Genomic DNA, 13,482 nt, shown 5'->3' on the forward strand with positions numbered 1-13,482 from the left:
AGCTTTTATGGTGGCACCCTGGATTCCATTACTGTGGGTCAATTGTTAAAGGAGCTTTCCAAGCTTATAAAAAAAATACATGAATAAACGAGCCATGAATAAGGACAAGAGCATTGTCCGAAACACGTAGGCTATTGTCACCACCCCCATGCACTTTGAGAATAATTTTAATCTTGGAAAATAAACTTGGAACATTGCTTCCTTTTAATATCTTTCATAAGCGCTGGATCAATCCTTTTTTTCTTCTATTGCATTGCCGTGTGCTGTCGCACAGGATCCGGGCGCAGTCTTGATTGAGACTAGTTGTAGGTGAGCCGGAGGATTCCTCCCAGTTTTCTTTATAAAAAAAATACAGAAAAGAACCTGTATGTTTCTTCTCACCAGATGGTGCCACCATAGCTCAGAAGTAGTTGTTTTAATTTTCGTTATCTTGCCCAGCTCTGTATAGCACCTATGTTTCGAAGCTACCAGGGCTTTGTGTGGGTGGGATTACCATGTAAAGGACTACAGTTTGCATAATTGCTCTCCCCTCTCACAAACATTGCCTATATTCACAGATGCCTGTTCCAATTTGTAAGATAGAGCTGTAATTGCTCACGATCTGCTCTGCTATTCTGTTGCTTACTGAATCTGCTGCCCAGCATGTGAAACACATCCCTCCAGAGACAAGGAGGGAGGGCAGGGAGCAGTGTAGATTAGAGGCATGTGATATGTGACGTCGTGTACTACAGGAACGGGGGCATGGGGAGATGGGGGATAAACATGTGTTCAGTATAAGTTACGTCATGCAAACAGACAAGCACCAGAAGTATGGCCATATGACTACATTTGAGACTGCCTTACAGAGGCATTTCAGTTACAGACAGTACATTAGTAAGCGACTAATTTTACTGCTGTCAAACCATTTGCACAAAATTTTTAAAGATTGGAAAACCCCTTTAATGGGGTTGCCCACAACCGGACAACTGATGACCTATCCACAGGATAGGTCATCAGTATATGATCGGTGTGGGTCCAACACCCGGACCCCGCACCGATCAGGTACTTCGGCTGCCTCCGGGCGCCGGATGTTTTGAACGGTATGCAGTAGTTGGAGCCGGAAGCAGATGGTTCCAACAACTGCATAGCAGCCGTTCTTCAGAACTGCAGCTCTGCTCCTGTCCACTTGAATAGGAGCAGTTCTGCAGAACGACCGCCATGCAGTGGTCGGAGCCATCTGCTTCCGGCTCCAACTACTGCATACCGTTCAAAACATACGGCGCCCGGAGGCAGCCAGATCAGCTGATTGGTGCAGGGTCCGGGTCTCGGACCCGCACTAATCATATACTGATGACCTATCCTGTGGATAGCTCATCAGTTGTCCGGTCGTGGACAACCCCTTTAAGTAATCCCTGCATTAGCCTTATAGACTCTACACTTTCCTTCTTTGTCCTCTTAGTATTGTAAACTCTTCAATATGTGCAATGCTTTTTAGAAATTATAGTCCTCTTTTTTGTTGTTCTCTTGCACCATTTTTTCAGGAAATTTTATTTAGACGATAACGATCAAACAATTTTATGATCAAGGCAAAATCTGGGCATAGCTGTTATGCCTAGCGCCAATTCTACTGGTAATATGTTAATGGTTAATTCCCATCTTATAACGTGATGGGAACTGCAGACGGCCATATTTACTTGAATAGTTTCCAGCACTGTGGGCGGCTAGGGCACCGCTTTGCATGACAAACAGTGAAGGGGATACAGCGCTAAATCAGCACTGCGACCCCTTTATTCCCAGGATGAGTGGGGAGCCCAGAGGTCGATCATAAAGTGATAGCATATCCAAGCAATATGCCATCACTTTAAAGGTTTGGCAATAACCCTTTAAGTCTAGTCTGTGGGGAGCAGCTGGTTGTTTTCTGTTAGTTTTAGATTTGAAATAATGAATTCTTTTAAAAAAAACAAAAAAAAAAACAAAACGTAATTGTAGCACATTGGCACTACTTGTAAGTGAGTCAAAATACTAAAGTGTATCCCAGGCTCAGAGCACCATAACCACTCTCCATCCCAGAAATGGCTTGCTTGGCATCATTCCTTGTAGGAGAGAAAGGCAGCATCACAATCATGCCAGCACTACCAGAGGAGACGTGAAAACCTTCTTCACATTGCCCATGGGGAAGGGGTAGTATGGCCAACCGAGATGGAGCTCTTATCAGCCGGGCTTTAAAATTCAACAGGTCAGGTGGTCTGCAGTAGGAAGGTAGCAAAAAAAAATGATTAAACGAGCTAGCGGAGGGTAGTAACGCCATGGTGGGGGAGGGGGAGTTCAGCAAGGGTCCAGACAAAACGCATATTTTTCCAAAATGACCCTTTGGATATCAAACACTTTCTACTTTCACACTACTATACTTGCCATTAGTTGAAAAATATATTTTTTTATTTTGCAGCTGAATTACACAGTATGTCTTTTTGGGCACAAAGTGCAATGGTGTTCCTGCCCTTAGTTTATGGTGATGTGGTTGCCAGGCAACCATATGGTCTTTCAGATCTGACTTTTAAAGCACGGATGATAAATTCTCAAGAAGACAAGTGTGAAAGCTGTAAATTGTTCTGTAAATGTCAATATACACAACTCTTAAACAGCATTATTCACAAAAACCTCAGCAGGTCACTGCAGTGCAGAGTATTTGTGGAGTCCATTAGGCTGCAAATGCCAAGGACTTCTGGCAGGCAAATCTGTAGTAGGTGACGGTATTGTTTATAACAGGAGCCTTCCATACTAAGCCTCGCTTTTATTATGCGATTGTGACATTAATCATTGGCTGTCACAATATTTATTTAGATTCCCATATATATTCCTGTCCGTGCTCATAACCCACAAAGTAATAGGATGGCTATTATATATTACCCATGACCCTGCGATGAAACAGAAATAACTCAGATTTATTTAGCACAATACAGAGTCCATGGTGTTTGTATAGAGAATTATATCTTTCTGGCAGTTTGCTCAGGAGAATATTAAATATATTTCTCTCCCCTTCAACAGATCTCTCTTTTGGGATTCTAAAGTTATAGACGCCATCATTATATGACATCTGCTACCCCTTGGGCATATATAACAGATTTATAGGCATCAGATAATATATGATCATCAGACAGGAATTAATATTCCGCTATAAAGTAAAACGTAATGTGCAGAAATAACATTTATTATGCTTGAAGGAAGACTGTTACCATATACTCCTAAAAATAAAAGCAGATGCCATTAGCTGCCGGCTCTCCAGAAACTTCACGAATTACATGAGGCAGATTCATTTCTTCTCTCTTCGGTTTTCTCAGGAACTGTCAGCTGTAATCAGTACAGAAAACAGGTAGTGTATAGAATATGGATACTTCTCCGATATCCGAGTTCAGTAAGACATTCGAGCAAAGATTATTTACAGTGCCATTACATCAAAAATACAAATGTATATTGCATTAACTAAACTACAAAGTGGTTTTGATTAGGAGTATTACAATTTCGGAAAGACTAGGCGAAGTTTAAGTAGCTCCAATTGCAATGAATGATGGCCATGATTTTGGAGACTATGAAGAAGGTGTATTGGAGCATTTTTGAAGACCCTTGTAATACTTAGAAGTAGTATTGATGCAGACTATAAGTGTAAATGTGTAAATGTTTTGAAGTGAGATGCAAGACAGCAACACAGGCATTGGCATGGCTGTAGGGGGTGCAGAGGTTTCAGTTGCACCTTCGTGTCTATATACACCGCATTCCAAATTATTATGCAAATGTTATTTTTCGTTGATTTTCCTAAATAGTCAATGCAAATGACAGTCAGTATAATCTTCAAGCCATCAACCGTTGCCGTATAATGAGAATTTTATTGAACAAATCTCCTAATGATAACAGATTTTTTTTTAGAAGTAAAAAACTCAAAATGCACAGTTTCAAATTATTATGCACAACAGAGATCAAAACATTTTAAAGGTTGTAAAGAGAACTAAAATGGTAATTTGTTAAATTTGCAGCATCAGGAGGTCATATTTACAGAAATCAAAAGCTCTTTCAATCAAAAAAAACTTAACAGGCCAAGTTACATGTTAACATAGGACCCCTTCTTTGATATCTCCTTCACAATTCTTGCATCCATTGAATTTGTGAGTATTTGGACAGTTTCTGCTTGAATATCTTTGCAGGATGTCAGAATAACCTCCCAGAGCTTCTGTTTTGATGTGAACTGCCTCCCACCCCCATAGATATTTTGCTTGAGGATGCTCCAAAGGTTTTCAATAGGGTTGAGGTCAGGGGAACATGGGGGCCACACCATGAGTTTCTCTCCTTTTATGCCCATAGCAGCCAATGACACAGAGGTATTCTTTGCAGCATGAGATGGTGCATTGTCATGCATGAAGATAATTTTGCTACGGAAGGCACGGTTCTTCTTTTTGTACCACGGAAGAAAGTGGTCAGTCATAAACTCTACGTACTTGGCAGAGGTCATTTTCACACCGTCAGGGACCCTAAAGGGGCCTACCAGCTCTATCCCCATGATTCCAGCCCATTACATGACTCCGCCACCTCCTTGCTGACGTCGCAGCTTTGTTGGTACAGGTGGCCATTCACCAACCATCCACTACTCCATCCATTTGGACCACCCAGGGTTGCACGGCACTCATCAGTAAACAACACGGTTTGAAAATTAGTCTTCATGTATTTCTGAGCCCACTGCAACTGTTTCTGCTTGTGAGCATTGTTTAGGGGTGGCCGAATAATAGCTTTATGCAAACCTCTGGAGGATCCTACACCTTGAGGTTCGCGGGACTCCAGAGGCACCACCCCGGCTTCAAATACCTGTTTGCTGCTTTGCAATGGCATTTTAGCAGCTGCTCTCCTAATCCTATTAATTTGTCTGGCAGAAACCTTCCTCATTATTCCTTTATCTGAACAAACCCGTCTGTGCTCTGAATCAGCCACAAATCTTTTCACAGTACGATGATCACGCTTAAGTTTTCTTGAAATATCCAATGTTTTCATACCTTGTCCAAGGTATTGCACTATTTCACGCTTTTCGGCAGCAGAGAGATCCTTTTTCTTTCCCATATTGCATGAAACCTGTGGCCTGCTTAATAATGTGCCTTCTTAAGTAGTTTTCCTTTGATTGGGCACACCTGGCAAACTAATTATCACAGGTGTCTGAGATTGATAACAATGATCCAAAGAGCCCTAAGACACAATACCATCCATGAGTTTAATTGAAAAACTAATAATTACATGTTTATGACACTTAAATCCAATGTGCATAATAATTTGGAACACGGTGTATATAGCTGCCTTAGGCCTCATGCACACTTCCGTGTGTCGTTGAACGGCCGCTAATGACTGTTCCGGGAATCAGGGACAGCACACGGATGGTTTCCGTGTGCAGTCCGTTGTTTCACGGACCAAATCAATGCAAAGGCCGACACTGTTCCGCCAAGACAGGCAGGAGTAGGATCTGCCCTATTTTTTACGTAACGGCCGCACGGTTCCGTTAAAACAAAGGAACCGTGCATAGCCCGATTGAAATGAATGTGTCAGGGTGCTATCTGTTAAAAGAACGTATAGCACCCTGACGAAAAAAAATTTAAGTGGGCATGAGGCCTTAGGAATGATGCTACTGTTTTTTTAGTTTTTTGTTTTTTCAACTCAATGGTTTCGTTCAATAAAGTCGAAATTTATGCAGCGTAGAAATCTTTGGCAATCATTGTTCATAAACAAGATATATTAATACTGTTGGTTTTCGTTGTATTTACAGACACTGATAACCATAAAATATTATTAGAAAAATAGAGTAACTTGCACTGGAAGTGTTGTTATGATTTTTAGTAATACAATTTCTCGGTTGGCAGCGGGTCTTGACAATCCGGTCTGGTCTGAACTTGGTATATAGAGAAATAAAAAAGGGGGAAAGACCCGTGCCTGATAGTATAGTAGTTTTATGCAATTAGCCAGATAAAAAGTCTGCACTTAGTACTTACACAATATCATAAGGGAAAAACAGCAAGTCTGGTTCTTATGGACCTCGCTGTTTCACCTTCTCCTCTGGGTGTGGTGGAGATAGAAGGAAATCCCGAGTCTTTATACTCCCAAATGGTGGTCTCTTAAATAGTGCAAAGGAAAAGAGGGAGGAGTTAACATAACCCCACCTTCTTTTTTGCATATAAACATTATAGAACATTATAAAACACAACAAAGAACGATAAAAAGCATAAAATCATCATAGGACCAGAGATACAGGTACAGTCTCTTCAATGCAATGAAAATCTACATAGCCTACAAATCGCATACTATAATGTAAAACCATTCATGTATTTGCGTCTCTATGTGCATACGGTACATGCGCCAAATTCATTAGACTTTCCTTTTGCAGTCCACATAACTTGTATATCTGATAATCCATGTAATATGCTGGATGATTTATTTTTTGGGGGGGGGATTGCTGGGATTTGTGTTTCTAAAACATTCTCATAGACCGGGGTGTGTCCCAGATTGAATATAGGACTGTATAGTTACATGATCCCTAATATCAGCACTCTGACTAAACGCCCGGGTTGCCAGCAAGAGCAGTACTGCGTATGGATATTCGGGTTAAGGTTAGTGTGTCATGTGAAGTGTTCTTTCCTTCACTACTTTAAAATAAGATTATCCATTTACCTATTAATTTGAGTGGGCGCCCAGTTTTAGTGTCAATGAGTAATCCTTCCAGATGTTTCGATCAATATTACAGGTGTCTTTATAGATTCGTTTGGACACCCTGGGATCTTCCATTGAAATCATTGGTGGTTATAGATATTAAAGAATTTGTCAAAAAAAGGACCTGGTGGTTACAATAACAAGGTTACTAGCGGCAAGTTTTTACTGACCTACCCACTAACCACAGGTTCCGTTTATCCCTATTAACGGGCAATATTGGCATTTTTCTATACACACCAAGCCAAACTAAATCTAGATTTTTGAAGAACTTTTGTCTTAATTAAAAACCTGAAAGATCTATATTTGCATTCAGTCCCTCAGGATGCAAGGTTCTTAATTTATAAATCCAATGTTTCTCTCATATATAATGTTCTAAAACGATATTTTCCTACCTCATCGATCACTAGATCTATGCCTACTACTCTCATGACTCATACATCTCCCCGTGGTGTGTATTGATGTATTTGACCAATGAATGTGATTTTTTATTTTTCACATTATGGCAATGTTCCGGGAAACGGTCTTTTAAACGTCTCACAATTCGTCCAACATATTGTAGACCACACACACAAGTTATTAAATAGATCACGTATTCGGATTCACAGTTCACTTGATGTTGAACTGTACATTTTTCCTTGTTTGTAAAAGGGTGAAATTCATTTGTAGCATTAATATGATACAACTGTGCAAGAGTATCCGGAAACATCCCGGATTATCCCCTTTTCCACCTAGTTAGTCTAGTGTTTTCAAGATTGAGGGGGCAAGGGTATTTTTTTGCAAATCTCTTTTTATTTATTCAGAGGAGTACACAGCAAATACACAAATAACTGGGCAAGGGTATTTTTGAGTGACATCGCTTTTTTATAGATGACTCTTGTATTCATTTCTATGGAGTCCCCTAATATTGGATCACTGAATAAAACAGACCAGTTTTTCCAGAGGCTATTCCGTACTTGATTGGCCTGGTTGGAAAATTGGGTAATAAATGGGGTAGTTTTCTCTGGTTCAGATGAGTTAGTTGTTTGCTTGGTTTCGTTTGTATTTTTATTATTTTGCAATGGAATCTGCCTGCTATATCTTTCCTCCCTTACATAAAATATTATGTTCTAGTCTTAAGCCTTGCAAAACATTTGAACTTCTATATGCAGAATACTCTATAAGGCTCTGTTCACATCTGCGCTAGGGTCCCGTTCCGACGTTCCGTCAGAGCTTTCCGTCGGAACGGGACCCTGACTGACACAAACTGTCGTTTTGACAGAATCAATAGCATAGTCGACTACGCTATTGATTCGGTCCAAACGACGGAACCCCTGCACAACTGAGACAAACGTAAACCATTGGCACCGGATCCATCACCATTGAAATCAATGGTGATGGAAACGGAAACCTTTGGTTTCCGTTTGTGTCAGTCAGGGTCCCATTCTGACGGAAAGCTCAGACGGAACGTCGGAACGGAACCCTAGTGCAGATGTGAACGAAGCCAAAGTAGTATAAAATAGGTGAAAATGGTATTAGCCATTTTCTTCTTTGATGCTTGCGTCCCTTAACAGAAATGACATTACAGCTATGAGTCCGAGCTTCACTGCATGTTGTATATATGGAATTATCCATTGACTTTTTACCATTTGTTCATTTTAGACTACCCAAATGGCATCCGACTCACATCCGCAATTCCAGGAGCAGATATTAAAGTACTCATAAACTTCAATGCACCAAATCCTCAAGATCGCAAGAAGTTCACAGATGATTTGAGAGAGTCCATTGCAGAAGTTCAAGAAATGGAAAAATACAGAATAGAGTGTAAGTACAAAGGTATATACAATATGGCTTTATCTGTGAAAACGAAGTTCACCTTCCTGAAATAAGGACTGCACTCCTCGGATTGGACGACAACTGAAAAAAAACACACAAGTTCAGTTTTAAGAGGAAAAAGCTATCTACTGTATCTAGGAAATATTTGATGTTGTTTTACACTCATTCCACATCGCCTAGTTTTCTGCACAGAGATTTATATATATATATATATATATATATATAGAGAGAGAGAGAGAGAGAGAGAGAGAGAGAGAAATATATGGCGAATATGTCATAATAGTTTTAGTTAAAACACTTCATTCAGCAGGACAGGATTGTATTAGTAGATATGTTGCACTATTACAGATGTCTTTAACCTTTTCATGCTCACAAACCACTTTTAAAGGTAACCGGTATTGTTGAGCCACACTGAATACTGAACAGGAAAAGTATATTAAAGATATGATCAAGTGATTCAGGCCTGTATCCTAGTGAGAGTTATTTAGTTTTATTCTAGTGCTAAGATTCTATAATTCCATGAAATCACTGGTGTTACTGGTGCACAGCCAACTACTGGGGAGTCACATGCGAGGGGCCCAAGGGCCACATATGGATTCTGCGACACTTTTTTGAGAAAACTGCACAATAATGTAATTTAAAGTCTATGTGCACCTTTGATGGCTTTTTTTCTCTCTAATAAATAGATCAGTCAGTGTGATTAGTGTAACTTCTTAATTAGTTGTCAATAAAAAATTATTTTACTTTTGGAGATACAGCTGTTCTGTATTCTTTATACAGAATAGCTGTATCGTTCCCTATTTACTGAATCCGTCAGTCCCACGGACATGACGGGTTCAGTGTCAGCGGGTCCTGTGTGTCTCTAACACACAGGATCCACCTCTAAACTATCACATCTAAGTTCGTAACGGATGACGGATTTAGTGAAAAGCGACTGATGCAGCTGTTGTCTATAGATAATACAGAACAGCTGTATCTCCAAAAGTAAAACAAAGTTACACTAATCACACTGACTGATCTATTTGTTAAAACAAAAAAGCCCTCAAAGGTGTACATAGCCTTTAACTAGTTGTATTGAATGTATGATTTAAAAAAACTAATAATAAAACTAAACAAATCATGAATGCTTAAAGAGGCTCTGTCACCAGATTTTGCAACCCCTATCTGCTATTGCAGCAGATAGGCGCTGCAATGTAGATTACAGTAACGTTTTTATTTTTCAAAAACGAGCATTTTTGGCCAAGTTATGACCATTTTTGTATTTATGCAAATGAGGCTTGCAAAAGTACAACTGGGCGTGTTTACAGTAAAAGTACAACTGGGCGTGTATTATGTGTGTACATCGGGGCGTTTTTACTTCTTTTACTAGCTGGGCGTTAGGAATGGGAGTGTATGATGCTGACGAATCAGCATCATCCACTTCTGTTCGTTAACACCCAGCTTCTGGCAGTGCACAGACACAGCGTGTTCTCGAGAGATCACGCTGTGACGTCACTCACTTCCTGCCCCAGGTCCTGCATCGTGTCTTCCACATCATCACCAGAGGCTACAGTTGATTCTGCAGCAGCATCAGCGTTTGCAGGTAAGTAGCTACATCGACTTACCGGCAAACGCCGATGCTGCTGCAGAATCAACTGTAGCCTCTGGTGCCAATGTGTCCTCGCTCGTCCGACACGATGCAGGACCTGGGGCAGGAAGTGAGTGACGACACAGCGTGATCTCTCGAGAACACGCTGTGTCTGCACTGCCAGAAGCTGGGCGTTCTGAAGAGAAGTGGATGATACTTCTCGTCAGAACGCCCAGCTAGTAAAAGAAGTAAACACGCCCAGATGTAACACACATAATAAATGCCCAGTTGGACTTTTACTTTAAACACGCCCAGTTGGACTTTAGCAAGCCTCATTTGCATAAATACAAAAATGGTCATAACTTGGCCAAAAATGCTCGTTTTTAAAAAATAAAAACGTTACTCTTATCTACATTGCAGCGCCAATCTGCTGCAATAGCAGATAGGGGTTGCAAAATCTGGTGACAGAGCCTCTTTAACCAGACATTCCGTTAAGGTAAGCTCTCACTTAGATTCTGTAATTCCATGACATAACTGGTGTTACTGGTGCACAGCCAACTGCTGGGGACTCACATGCGAGGTGCCCAAGGGCCACATATGGATTCTGCGCCACTTGTTCGAGAAAACTGCACTATAATGTAATTTAAAGGCTGCATACACCTTTGACTGTTTTTTGTTTTTTTTTAATAAATAGATCAGTCAGTGTCATTAGTGTAACTTCTTAATTAGTTTTTATAAAACATTTGTTTTACTTTTGGAGATACAGCTGTTCTGTATTCTCTATACAGAACAGCTGTATCTTTCACTATTCACTGAATCCGTCAGTCCTGCGAAACCTGACAGGATTCAGGACCTTACAGAATCTTAGCACAATCTCAGCAGAATCCAGGACAATGCTGTTTAGATTAGGATATTTAGTGTTGCAAAATGTTGGCATCTACAAAGCCCCCCCCCCCCCCCAACTGCTATTTAGAAGGTTGGGGTACTGTGCATAGTATATGTGGTGGCCCCTCCACACTCTCTTGACTACTGTTAAGTGGAGGGTGGGCACCCACATCACATTTACCTGTCTATCTAACAATATTGGATGAGTGCGACATGAGACCCATCCATATAACTCAAAAGCCAAGAGTGCTCCCCAAAGGGTCAAGATGCCACTGGTTGTTAGCATATGTATTTTGCTATGTTGAACACGTTACTCTACATATGTGACTTTTAAAATCAGTTTATGCATGTATTTATAGGGGGTGTAGAAGTTTTACCCAGGTCTTGGTGTGTGTAAGTCAGGTGAAAAAAAAGTAAAATGTTCATATGTGGCATGTTACGTTGAATTGCATCCACTAGATTGACAGAACAAGGGTATGTATGCCCTAACCACCTGTGGTGTGTCCTAGTGATGATTTTCTATCTATGAAATCAAGGATTATTCTGTTATTCTGTTTTGGATTTCTGTGAGTTGATAATGCAGCTCATTTTTCCCATTTACTTATTCTGTTTGCTTCAGCGGAGCTAGAGAAACAGAAGGGAGTGGTGCGTCCTAGTATGTCTCAATGCTCCAGTTTGAAGAAAGAGTCTGGAAACGGCACATTGAACAGGACATGTCTAGATGATAGTTACGCCACAGGAGAAGGACTGAAACGCAGCGCTCTCAGCAGCTCCCTTCGAGATCTTTCAGAAGCAGGTACGAATGATTCAAGTGTATCTGGTTATGAGCTTAATATACACAAATATGTATATTCAATATAAATATACCATAATTTGTGCTGTATCCAGCCGTAACCCATATATGAATATTTATTTGGTTTATTTGGTGTTTTCCTTTTTCTTTTTTTTTTTGCCTACTTGTTTTGAAAATTAACTATTATAGATTACTATGTATACTTGAAGTGAAGACAGTGGAAAGCGTAAGTGGATTTGTAGATTTAGAACCAGACAGACCCAGGTCCATGTAATGATCGCTTCATGTGTATCCTGTGCTTCCGTGTACCTGTGCATTACATTAGATGAATGAAATGGAGTGAAGCCCGTCTAAATTTACTTTTGCCTTACAATGCTGTACTAGATATTGGCCTGTTTTTCCTATGTTTTTTTTAGCATTAGTGTCTTATACTGTCCTTTAAAGCAGCAGACTGACATTGAGCTACTTATCTTCATTGTCAGTTACAACTGATAAAAACTGGACCATTATCTATTATCAGCATTGGTATTCTGTTCACAAAGTTCTCTTTCATAAACTGCTGGGATAGTCCTATCACCAGGATAGCAGTGTAATATGCAACTTCTTTATGGTACACATTAAGCCATGCAGGAACACTACGTAACCTAAATAGATAAAATATAACATTGCAGACAGAGCTATAAATGTCAAAATTCCTAAATTATTATGTGTATTATTAGTGCGATATGAAATACAATACCCCTCAATAGTCTTATTTTAATTTCCTGCATTTTTTTTACTTGGATTATAAGCCTTGCGGCTTGCCTTGACCTTGTGAGCTGGAAAGTACCTTATAGCTTGTACTAAAGCAATTTAGACTCTTCAATGTAACTTCTAATGTGTAAAAATCTACTGTATTTCTGAGGAGATATTTCCAATAGCAGGGATAGCCATCTACCTTTTAAGCCGTGCTTTTATTCTATTTACCATTTTACAACCACAATAATTTTACAGTAAATCATCCAATTTTTCCATCACCATATGTACTCATCCATAATATCTATCCAATATTACCATCATTTTACCTGTTCACACACCACCAACCTCACCTTACTCAACAGTCTTCTTCGTCATTCATGACACTGTTCCCAATCAACCAAACACTGTTCCACGATGTCTTATATCACTGGTTCATTCCATCATGTCACTCTTTTATGTCAATGGTCCAATGATCTATACTCCATTGTATACAATACATTAATTACACTATCACCTCTTACCTATCATCACAGATGGCTGCTCTTCCACCATTATCCATCCTTTTAAATTACCGTAATCCAGAGGGAGTGTTTATCACCCTCAAAGTAAAATAAGTATATACTAGGAAACCTTTTCAGAAAGTAATAGAAAGGAAATCTAGTTACATGAAGTCTAGTTGAGTTGCAGTATACCATATAATTGTTATGTTCCAATGCCAAGTTATTGTCTAAATCCCACCAAAACTCAATTGGTTGCAAGACAAAATCCCTTTATAACTTTTATGGTTTTACTACGTCTACAATATCTCCTACCACTACCTGACAGACTTCTTCATATCCTATATCTAATCTTTATTGTACAATCCATAATTATAGTTATTATTGTATTAGTCATCCATCTCTTCTTTATAACTCTATCTCTATCTGCTTTATGGTTATTGCCAAATTCACCGTACATGCTCTCCATGAAATAAACA

General features: G+C 39.7%; 1 protein-coding gene across 11 annotated transcripts in view; it reads left to right on the forward strand.

Annotated features, from left to right (window-relative positions):
• Positions 1–13,482, forward strand: part of IQSEC1 (IQ motif and Sec7 domain ArfGEF 1) — a 725,681-nt gene that overhangs the window by 691,665 nt on the left and 20,534 nt on the right. For 10 of the 11 annotated variants that reach the window (XM_075833822.1, XM_075833824.1, XM_075833813.1 and 7 more), the window contains 2 exons: positions 8,350–8,511; positions 11,595–11,771. In XM_075833822.1, coding sequence (XP_075689937.1) covers positions 8,350–8,511; positions 11,595–11,771 — 339 coding nt within the window. Of the gene's footprint in view, positions 1–8,349; positions 8,512–11,594; positions 11,772–11,957; positions 12,023–13,482 lie in introns of those variants that run through there. The other variant, XM_075833821.1, reaches the window with a different exon arrangement.

Source organism: Rhinoderma darwinii, chromosome 7 (assembly GCF_050947455.1).
Source record: "Rhinoderma darwinii isolate aRhiDar2 chromosome 7, aRhiDar2.hap1, whole genome shotgun sequence".
NCBI classification, from domain to species: domain Eukaryota; kingdom Metazoa; phylum Chordata; class Amphibia; order Anura; family Rhinodermatidae; genus Rhinoderma; species Rhinoderma darwinii.